Source organism: Vicugna pacos, chromosome 6 (genome assembly GCF_048564905.1).
Source record: "Vicugna pacos chromosome 6, VicPac4, whole genome shotgun sequence".
Taxonomy (NCBI): Eukaryota; Metazoa; Chordata; class Mammalia; order Artiodactyla; family Camelidae; genus Vicugna; species Vicugna pacos.
The window spans coordinates 94,859,217-94,869,352 of record NC_132992.1 but is presented as its reverse complement, the minus strand read 5'-3'; the positions used below and the strand labels follow the sequence as shown (position 1 = coordinate 94,869,352).

The window sequence follows — 10,136 nt, the reverse complement described above, 5'->3', positions numbered from 1 at the left end:
GGCCTTTGAGGGAAGATGTCCCGCGACCCAGCTCCGGCCAGGCTCGCTGGAGGGGAGATACCCTGGCCATCCCTGTCCCCACCTGGCTTCACCCCACCCTCATGCCCCTGAGGAGGCCACCCAGACTGCACGGCCATCTACCCACCAGCTCTGTCCACCCGGCAGACTCTGACCACAGGAAGGAGCGGGACCCTGCAGGACCCAGAGCTGGTCAAGGTGGAGACTCACCACAGCCAGGCCCTGGGCCCCAAGGAGGCCCCAAAGAGCCACCTGCTGGGGGTGGCACAGCAAGCCTGGGACAGTGACCACATGGACAGTGGGACCCGCCCTGAGCCCGAGCAGCCCAGCGGGACATGCGACGGGCGCCACCTTGTGGGCGTGGAGAGGAGGCAGCTGCCCAACTCCAGCCCAGGTGCCCGCGGAGGGGTGGGCGGAGCCCCAGCTGCCGCATCTGTCCTGGGGAGCGGCCAAGGCTGTGACTACGACTACCGGACGTTCACAGGACCTGGCAGCCAGGCCTAGGGGAGGGGGCAGGAGCTGCCTGCCTCTCCAGGCTCCTGGACTGATGGCCCTGACAAAAAGGCACTCCTTGTGGTGGGTGGCCACCCCTCTTCTGCTGGAGGGGGTGCCGGCAAGGAGCATGGGGTGGTGGGGGTCAGTCCGGCTGGGGGCAGTGTCCAGAGCAGCCCAGTTCTCCTCTGGGCAGTCCTTTACGAAACTGGTGGTTTCACTCAGTACGCAGTTTTTTTGGAAACCACAAACACACCAAATGTTACCTATTACGTGATGCTTTGGATCCAGGTTTCAGATACATAAACATACACGTCAAGTTGGAGCCCTGGGCACTGCTGGAGGGAATGGAGAACAGCAGGGAGGGTCCTTGAGAAACGAGTTTGCAGTGACCCCACAATTCCACTCTGGATACGCACCGTGAAGAGTCGCGAGCAGGCAGGTCTGGAGGAGGTAACCCTGCACCTCTAGCAGCACCCTTCACCGTAGCCTCAAAATGTGGATGCAGCCCACCTGCCCGTGGACCACGAAGGGGCTACCAAGACGTGGTCCAGCCACACACGACGCAATGTCATCCGGCCTTGGGGAAAGACGGAAATTCCGACACCCGCCCAACACGGATGGATGGGCCCTGCGGACATCACGCTGAGTGAAGAGGAAGCCACAAAGGGGCAGAAACTGCGACTCCACCTGCTCGAAGTCCCAGAGCCGTCAGATTCTTAGACAGAAAGTAGGGTGGTGGGAGCCGGGGCTGGGGGAGGGGAGTGGTGTTTAGCAGGGACAGAGCTTCTGTCTGGGAAGATGAGAAAGTTCTGGAGACAGATGGTGGTGATGGATGCACAACCATGTGAATGTACTTAACGCTACAGAAATGTGCACTTGAAAACGGTTCAGGGGCTTTTATGTCATGTGTGTTTTAACACAGTAAAAAAAAAAGGTATATTGTAGAAACCAGAAAACACAGCAGTGTATCTTCAAACTTGGAGCAAGTGGTACCCTGAAGTGGCAGGCGTGGTGTGGAAAACAGGGAGCTGAAGCTGGGGCGTCGGGGGGTTCAGCTGGCCAGGTGGGGGGCATGAGCTGCTCCTTCCCGTGGGACCCCTTAGCTGATGGGGGGATGACTGGGGTGTGGGAGTGACTGGGTGATGGCCTTAGGGACCGTTCCTGTGGCCCAGGACAGGCTTCAAGGTCATGACCTGGACACAAGCACAATCTTGTGTGTCCCAGCCAGGTGGGTGTGGCCACGAGGAAAAGAGGGAAGGGGGACTCCCTGAGAACACCCTGACCTTCCAGGCAGAACAGTGGGGGTGCAAGGAGACCGGCACCTGGGGGAGAAAAGACCAGAGCAGACAGGGAGGGGCCTGGGCAGTGAGGACCAGCTGGGCTGCACGGAGGCTGTGGTGCCTTTCCGTGTCCCACCCTGCTCTTCTGGGCCCTGGGCTGGCCTCCAGAGGGACAGGAAGTCAGGAACAGAGGAGCCTTCAGCACATGGAGTGCCCGCATTTCGGCAGGTGTGCATAAATAAGGCGCTGAGCGCACCGCATGCTGCAGACGAGGCCCTGGGGGCTGTGGGCCGGTCAGCAGCTCTGGGTAAGGGGCCAGCAAGGTGGGGTGCGGCTGGGTGCTTTGTGCTGGGGTCAGGACGCCACCACCCAGGGGCTGCCTACTCACAGGCGGGTTCATCTCTCGGTAGCTACGTAGTCCACCTTTCACTTCTGATGCGTCTTTAGTCTGAAGGTGAACTCCTGCAGACAGCAGACACGGGGGCGTGCTCTGCGCTGCCGCCCAGGCTCTCCGACGGCCTCCGTCCCGGTGCCGCCAGTGGGGCCGCAGGTAGACGGGGCGGAGATGCAACAGCCCCCTGCTGTTCTGCGTGTCCCGCCGGCTTTGTGCCTTCTTTCTTCTCTGTCAGCCTCATTTTGGACTGAATGAGTATTTTTTAACGTCCCATTTTCTCCCTTTTATTGACTTAGTTCGATTTCATCGGTTTTTCCACTGATGTTCCTTTTCTATTCCAGGATCCAATCCAGGGTTCCGTGTGGGATTTATTTATTTAAAAATTCTAAGAAGTTTTTTGTTTTATTTATTTTCTTAAACTGACGTACCGGGGATTGAGCCCAGGACCTCATGCATGCTAAGCACGTGCCCTACCAGGGAGCTGCACCCTGCCCTCCGTGCAGAACTTAGAATAAATCTCTGCTGAACGGATGACTGTGCTCTGGCCTGGCTGCTTTAGGGCTTCAGTGCCGGTCTTTTAGTCAGTCTACTGGCAGCTGAAACGACAGCGCTTCCCACATGAACCCCTAGGGCAGCGAGCGACACCTCCATCTCTGGTCTCAATGCCACTATCGTAACTTTTGTTTCCACATGTTCAAAACTCTCAAAGAACATTATTATTTTTGCTTTGAACAGTCAACTGTCTTTTTAACATTTAAAATATTTTAACTGGCAAAATCTGTCAAACTTACCCCTTCAACCACTTTTAAGTGACCAGTTCAGTAGCACTAAGTACATTTGTGTGGTTGTGCCACCGTCACCACCATCGGTCCCGAGACCTTTGCATCTTCACAAAGTGGACCTATTCCCATTAAACACAAACTCCTCCTGCCTCCCCCAGACCTGGCACCCCCTCCCCGGCCTCTATGAAAGTGGCTGCTCCAGGGACCTCACATGAACGGGACGACACAGAACTTGTCCTCCTGCGACTGTCTTATCTCACTCAGCATGACGCACACAAGGCCCAGCCATGCTGGAGAAGGTGGCAGGATTTCCTTCCTTTTTTAAGGCCGGGTAATACTCCATTGTGTGGATGGACGACGTTTTGCTTATCCACCCATCCCTCGGTGGACACTTGGTCTGTTTGAGCATTTTTACTACTGTGAATAATATTGCTGCGAATACAGTGCACAGGTGTCTGAATCCCTGCTGGGTATTCTCCCAGGAGTGGGGCTGCTGGGTCACAGGGTAGCTCTGCTTACCTTTCTGAGGAACTGCCATGCCGTTTTCCACAGCGGCTGCACCATTTCCCGTCCCCACCAGCAGCGCACACGGTTCCAGTGGCTCCACACCCTTGCCACCACTTGTTTTCTGCTGTTTTTAGCAAGTAGCCACCCCAATGGGTGTGAGGCGGCCCCTCCCTGTGACGCTGACCTGCGTCCCCTGGTGACGCTGAGCATCGACCTTGTCACGCGCTTACTGGGGCTGCAGTCTGCAGGGAACACTGGAAGGAGGCCCAGGCCCCTGCGGGAAGCCAGGTGACAGGAGGAGACCCCACGATGAGGACAGCTAACGGAGCGCTGTTGCCCGTGCCCAGAGCACAGATGGCCCGACAGCCAGGCCCTCATGCCAGCTGGGCTGGGGTGGCCTCTGGAAGTTCTCAGTTCAGGAAGACCCCAGGTACTCCCTTGCAACCCTCCCAAGACCCAGCTCCCCTGTGGCCTCCTCAGCCCCGCCCCCGCCTCAGTGGCTTCACACTCAGCCCGCAGCAGCAAATCCCACCCCCGCCCGGCTCCACCCACCACCCAGCTTCCTCTAGGAACCCAGGTCACCCGCCCTCCCACACAGGCCAGCGACCCCACTGCCCCCGGGATGCCATGCTGGCCCCGCCTGCTCCCCGCCTGCTCCCCGCCCCAAAGAACCTCTCCACTCATCCACGGTTCCTCAGGGAGGCTGGGGCCCTGCAGAGACCCTGGTGTGTGGGAACTGGGGCCCCAGCACCGGGTGAGGAGGCCTCGTGGCCTGCAACTCTGCCTTCACCCTCGGCTGTCCTCCAGGCCACCCCACCACCTCTCCCACCCACTCCCCTCCCTTCAGGCCACACAGACCGCCCCAAAGGGAGCCAGACCATCACCCCAGCCGGCCAGCATTCCTGGGGGCAGGTAACCCAGCACCTCAGCCACCCAGACAATGGTGTACGGTGGCATTTCAGGGACAGCCTGGGACGCGGCCCCACCCCAAGGTGCACTGGAGCCAGACGACCTGGGCCCGCACACGCTGCGCTTGTTTCCCCACCTGTGAACAGGGTGATGGGGCAGCTCCTTACCCAGAGCTCAGGGCGCTGCCTGAGCTGCCAGGTGACAGCGGGTGCGCAGGCCTGCCCCCTGCCACCTTGGGCTCCCTCCAGCGCCGGGCAGGCCACACGCCCTAGAGGCTGTTGACAAGTGAGTCCTCTCGTCCAAATATAAAGGGTTTATTCACTTCTGTCATCAGGAGCACAAAATACAAAATACAAAATAGAACCTCCCCCCGCCCACCCCACAGTTCCTCGGCATGGACACCACCAGGTCGTCCGGGCAGGGCTGGTGTCCACTCCCGCCCTCAGGTCTCGAACATGGCACAGCTGGCACAGAGCACTTCCTCATGAACGTCACTGCTGCTGCGACACGGCGGGGGCAGGGAGAGAGAGGAGCTGGCGTTAGGCAGGGTCGTGCTCCTAGAGCTACAGGGTGAGGTGCTGCCCCCAGGCCCTTGGCTGTATCAGGAGACAGGCCGTTCACTGCAGATGCAATCAGGATGAGGTCCCGGGCAGTGGGGATCCCAATCCCACATGGATGGTGTCCTTAGATAAAGACACACACGTGGAGGGAAGGCAGCCCGAGGACCTCGGGAGAAGGCCAAGTGTGCTAGCGCCCTGGGCCCAGAGCACCGCCTCCTTCAGCCCCTGGGGGGTCAGCCCCGCTCCTCGACAGCCAGGCTCCGTGTGGAATGTGTGTCTGTATTCAGGCCGCCCCCGCCGATGGACACAGCAGAGGAGCCCACCTGTGGCTCAGCCCAGGTCTCAAGTAGGCCCGAAGCCCCCACAGAAACCTTCCAAGTGGTCGGTGAGGGTTTACTGGCCTCTGATGGTTCCCATGGGAAGCACATCAAACAGGGTGAGGACGAGGCAATTCAGCGAATCACGGGGAAACTGACTCACCAGGAGAGACCCTGAAGGGACAGGAAACTGGCAACACGCTGCCTGTCTGACACACATCAGCAGCGGAGTTGGAGCCGCGTGCCCCCCGGTGTGTGGACCAGAAGCCCGGGCCGGCTCCCACCAGCACCGCCTGCCCGCGGCCATACTGAGAGCCAGAAGGATGACTGGGTGTGGGCTGAGGCGGCAGGGGGCGGGCAGGGGCTGTGGGTGCAGCAGGCCGAGGCCTGGCTTCCGGCGGGGGGGCTGCCACTGCAGCCTTGTGACCAAGGCAAGCCATCTGTTTATCAAAGGGGCAGAGCCCCTGCCCTGGCGGTGGCCCAGAGAAATGCGTGCGCGGTGAGAGCAGGCTGCCCAGGCACCTCCGCGTGAGCTCTGAGGGCATCTGGGGACGAGGACGTAGAAAGCAGAGGCGGGAGGAGACCAGCTAGGGACTCCCCGCGGACGGCAGTGGGTCGGGCTGAGGGATCTGGGCAGCTCCCCGCACCCCCAGGACCTGCCGGGCGCCCACCTCTCCCCACGGCCTGCCCTTCTGTGTGGTCAGTGGCCCTCCAGGGAAAAGGCACTGGCTGCTGGAAGGGCCCTGCGTTTTTCAGTTTACATATAAACAGGAGGAGAAGAAGAATTAAGTTGGCAAAGACAAAAGAAAGGATTCCACGTCCGTAAGTAGACCAAAAAGTAATCCCCAGACCAGAGTCCCACGCCCCCTGCTGCCAGCGCTGCCCGCCTCCCCGGCCAGGAGTGCCTCCTGGCAGATGTTAATTTTCCACAGCGGGTCTTAAGGACTGCTGGGACTAGGCCAGTTTGAGGTCTGCAGACCCTTTCCTACAGGGCACAGCCCAGTCCCACCGACAGCCAAGAGTGGTCCCTGGGACAGGCCAAGGGCTCCTGGGCAGGGACACGGGACCCCCCTGCCCGCGGCTGCACCCGCTCGAGTCTCCTGCCCTCCCCCGTCAGGTGTCCTCTGCTAAGGAGCACAGCACACAGAAGCACCACATGAGACTCCCTGACCCGAGGGCTTAACGGACCAGAGCAGGAATCACCCAGGACAGACCACAGCCCGGTACAGAGCTGGCGATCTGCAAGGCCTGGGTTTCCTCCAGAAACAACCCGACGACTTCAGAAGAAACTCAAGCAGGGCCAAGTATTTACTGCCATCACTGTGGCCACGGGCGACGCTGGACAGGCCTGCTCTCCCGCCCCCCTGTGGGGCCCACACTTACTCCACGAGGGCGCACAGGGCGCAGGCCACGGCGCCACAGCCACAGCAGGAGCGCACACAGCGCCCGCACAGGGCGCGCTCACACTGGCCGCACGCCGCCCTCCCGTCTGCGACTCGCACACACGACGAGCAGGCTGCCCCGGCCAGGTCTGCGAGGAGGAAACACCTGTCAGCCCAAAGGGGACCTGAGTGCTGGGGGCCACTGCCTCCCCACACCTCACTGGGTCCTCCGGACACTGGGTGAGTCACACAGCACCCAGGCCCGCTTCAGCAGGAGACCCCAGGTGGTTTCCGCGACTCCATGCTGACTGCTCCTCCCATTTCTCCCGCCACCTAGATGCCGGTCCTGGAAGGACCAGGCTCCCCTGACTGTCTGCACCAGAGCCCTCCAGGCCCTCGTCCCCTGTGCCTCACATCTGCACCTCAAAGTCTGATCCCCGCACCCTGGGCCCCGCCCGGACCCGGAGTGGGAGAGCTTTTAACCAGGACATGGGCGACAGTTCGAGAAGCACGCCACACTGCACAGGGACCCAAACAGGCACTCCCCACAGACAGGGCCCTTTTGAGGAGCTGCAGGGGGAAAGCCGGCAGGACACACAGGGGATCACACTGAGGGGTCTGCTCTTTCTGACCCAACAGTCAGAAGCCGGTCACCAACCCCCGGCATGAGTGTCAGTAGGGGCAGAGCCTCCTAACGTCAGCTCTTCTGGCGTCTGCCTGGTTCGGCAGACTGGGCAGAGCTCCTGCCTGGTCAAGGAGGAAGAGATCCATAGAATAAAGGGAAGCCTGCGTGCCGCCCCCCTCCTCTGCACACAGCCGGGAAGGGTACGCTGTCGGCCTCACTCACCGGCTTCAGAGGCCGGGGCTCGGCTCCTGGTCAGCCGGCCGTCGGGTCCGATCAGCATCTGCCCACGTGCAGCGCGAGGGGCTTCCATGGGGCCAGGCTTTGGGGACTCCGGCGTGTCGACGATGGCACAGACCTCCTCCCATGTGTGGTCCATGTAGGTCTGGGCCCCGCGGAAGAGGAGCTGTGTGGTTTTCTCTGGGGAAGACAGATGGTTCCTCCGTTTACAGATCCGCCACGTGGAAGCTCCTGCACTTCATCCTGCCAGCTGTGCTCAGTCCCCTCTCAGCCGTCATCCCGTCACCCCAACTGGCTGCTCCCTAGCGAGCTGGGTCCCACTCCCTCTGCCCTCCTGCTCTTCCTTGCCGGGACTCGGTGGCTACCCACTCCAGGAAGGTTCTGGACCCTGCAGCCCCACCTGAGCTCCCTCTCCTGTCACTCTGCTCATTTTCCATCCGTGTGGCCTCACCTCCTTGCTGCTGCTCTCCACCCCAGCACCCACAATCTGGCTTTGTTCAGCAGGCAAAGCCCCCGCGCTGTGGTGCACCAGTTCACAGCCAGAGACTCGGAGCTGAGCCTCACCCCTTCACCTACCGCAGAGCGGCCAGCAAAAGACATGGCAGCAACTGGCACCCGGCAAAGTACCCTATAACTTTCCAGACCTCTGTGGGCCCTGAACACCCCAACCCCAGAGCTGAGGTGGTTTCTCAGCACCCTGAATAGTGCCTTTCCATCAGGGCACTGGGGCTTCCACAAGGTCAATGCTGGGCGCCAGCCCCAGAAATTGTGGTTTTCTGCCTTGTCCCGACAGAACCAGGGTGGTGATGTTAGGAGCTGTTGGCGCTATGTGCAATTGACAGAAGCAACAGGTACCAGGGAACTGATGACAGCCTCACCTCCCCCAGCCCCTCCCCCACCCCCGTGGTAGGACAGGAATCGGGGGTCATGTGGTGAGGTTAACGCTTGTCTTCAAGGGCTTGCAGTTCTTTCAAGATAAAGAGGCCAGGGTTCTGGCTTAGAATTTGTTACAGGAGTTCACACTGGCCTCATTCCATCGGCCCTCCTTCCAGATGCCCAGCAGCCACCCCCTGAGGGGGTCCTGCAAGTGATAAGCCTTGGCAAGTGCTCTAGGACATCATGGTCAAGGAAGAAGGCCAAGGGCTGGACTGACTCCATCTTCATTTGTTACTAATTCTTCTCTCTGTCTGCACAGTGTTTACATTTTTTGAATCTCCTGGTGGGGGAGAGCATGTGCACTTTTGCCATAGTATCAATGAAATGTACCAACGAAGTGGCTTCACTCATTTTTATCACCTGCATGGTCTCGGAAAGCATCTGCATTTGCAACCGGAGTGTCCAAGAAAAGAAAGGGCTGAGCAGTGCTGATGGGGGCGGCTGGGGGCGGGGGGGGGCGAGTGCAGGAACAGTAGGACGAAGAGAAGCAGGGTCTCCCCAGGCTGGGCTCTCCCCCAGGTCCCCAGTGCACGGCGGCACACTCCATTGCAAACACCCAGGTCACTGTCTAACCATTGCACGGGCACAAACCTTGTGCCCCAACCACTAGGTGAGATAAGCCCCACTCAGGGATATTAACCACCTCAAAATGACGACCTGTAATATCAGTGCACCTAGAATCTGCATGACAAAGCCAGATGAGAAGGCCCTGGCATCCAGCCACCCTGAGTCCTACTGCACTCTCCGGCTTTCTGGTTTTCACACAGGCTACTGCCTCCACCAGGAGTTCCCTTCCGCTCCCTCTCTGCCTGCCTAATGCTGTAGGATTCGGCTTAGACTGCTCCTCCCCGCGACCTGACACCGGCAAGTGGTCCTGCGGCGACCGGTGCCTGCTCTGCTGACCTCTGGAGACCCCTCCTCCTGCGAGTCCCCCACTGGACCGGAGGCAGGGTCTCCCGCGCAGCCGCAGGGCCGCGCAGGGAAGGCGCGCTCCACGAACGCCTCTCGGGTGACAACGGGCACTTCCGCGGCTTACTCCGCCCGGGACATCCCGCCCCCTGGCCTCTCGCTGGGCCCGGAGGCTCTTAGCGCTCGTCAAACATCCCCGCAGGGGAGGTGGGGGCACTCCCGACGCCCTACTCACCGCTCCCAAACCGGCCGGACGGCGCCGGGGGCGCGGCTTGCGGAGACCGCCCGCCCAGGCCCCGCTTCGCAGCGAGGAAGTCCAACCTCGCACTCACCGAAGATCTCCCGCGAGAGGCGCTCGGCGCACACGCCGCGACTCAGCTCCCGCGGACCCACACGCACCTTGAGCTGCAGCGGGGCCGCGTCCGCGAACGGGCAGCCCCGCTTGGGCATGGCCGCGGGCCCAGAGCGGCGCAGCTCCCCCGCCGCGCCTCGGTCGTGCGTGACGTCAGGGCCGCGCGTCTAGCCCCGCGCGGGGCGGAGGCGGGGCTCGTGCGCGTCGCGTCGCGGGATAGGCCGAGGGCGAGGGAAGGGCGGGGCTCGTGCCCGGGGAGACGCGGGATAGGCCGAGGGCGAGGCGGGGCTCGCGAGCCGGGAGGCGGGACTCGGCGGCGCGGGAAAGTCCAGGAGAGGTCAAGGGTCGGAGCGGGCGCGCCGGGGGCGGAGGAAGAGGGCGGGGCGGAGGAAGAGGGCGGGGCGGAGGAAGAGGGCGGGCGGGGCGGGGCGCA

The 10,136-nt window shown here is 61.4% G+C and overlaps 1 protein-coding gene across 2 annotated transcripts; it reads right to left on the bottom strand.

Annotated features, from left to right (window-relative positions):
- Positions 1–4,683: 4,683 nt before the first annotated feature.
- On the bottom strand, positions 4,684–9,890 carry SIVA1 (SIVA1 apoptosis inducing factor). 2 transcript variants are annotated; one of them, XM_072963845.1, is made up of 4 exons: positions 9,684–9,890; positions 7,492–7,686; positions 6,646–6,793; positions 4,684–4,885 (listed from the first exon to the last, which is right to left on the bottom strand). In XM_072963845.1, exons 1-4 carry the CDS (start codon positions 9,799–9,801, stop codon positions 4,828–4,830), a joined length of 519 nt encoding a protein of 172 aa, XP_072819946.1. In that variant the 5' UTR covers positions 9,802–9,890; the 3' UTR covers positions 4,684–4,827. The 2 variants fall into 2 exon arrangements, with proteins under 2 accessions (XP_072819946.1, XP_072819947.1); XM_072963846.1 differs by having other exon boundaries at positions 4,684–4,882.
- Between the last annotated feature and the right edge of the window lie 246 nt (positions 9,891–10,136).

What these genes read in the sequence shown, in the direction of transcription:
- SIVA1 (XM_072963845.1), bottom strand. Translation starts at nt 9,801, where the DNA reads ATGCCCAAGCGGGGCTGCCCGTTCGCGGACGCGGCCCCGCTGCAGCTC. An exon ending in AGCCCCGGCCTCTGAAGCCG is followed by an intron (nt 6,794 to 7,491) that starts GTGAGTGAGGCC and finishes TCCTCCTCGCAG; the next exon opens with ACCTGGCCGGGGCAGCCTGC. An exon ending in GCCCTGTGCGCCCTCGTGGA is followed by an intron (nt 4,886 to 6,645) that starts GTAAGTGTGGGC and finishes GCCGTGTCGCAG; the next exon opens with CAGCAGTGACGTTCATGAGG.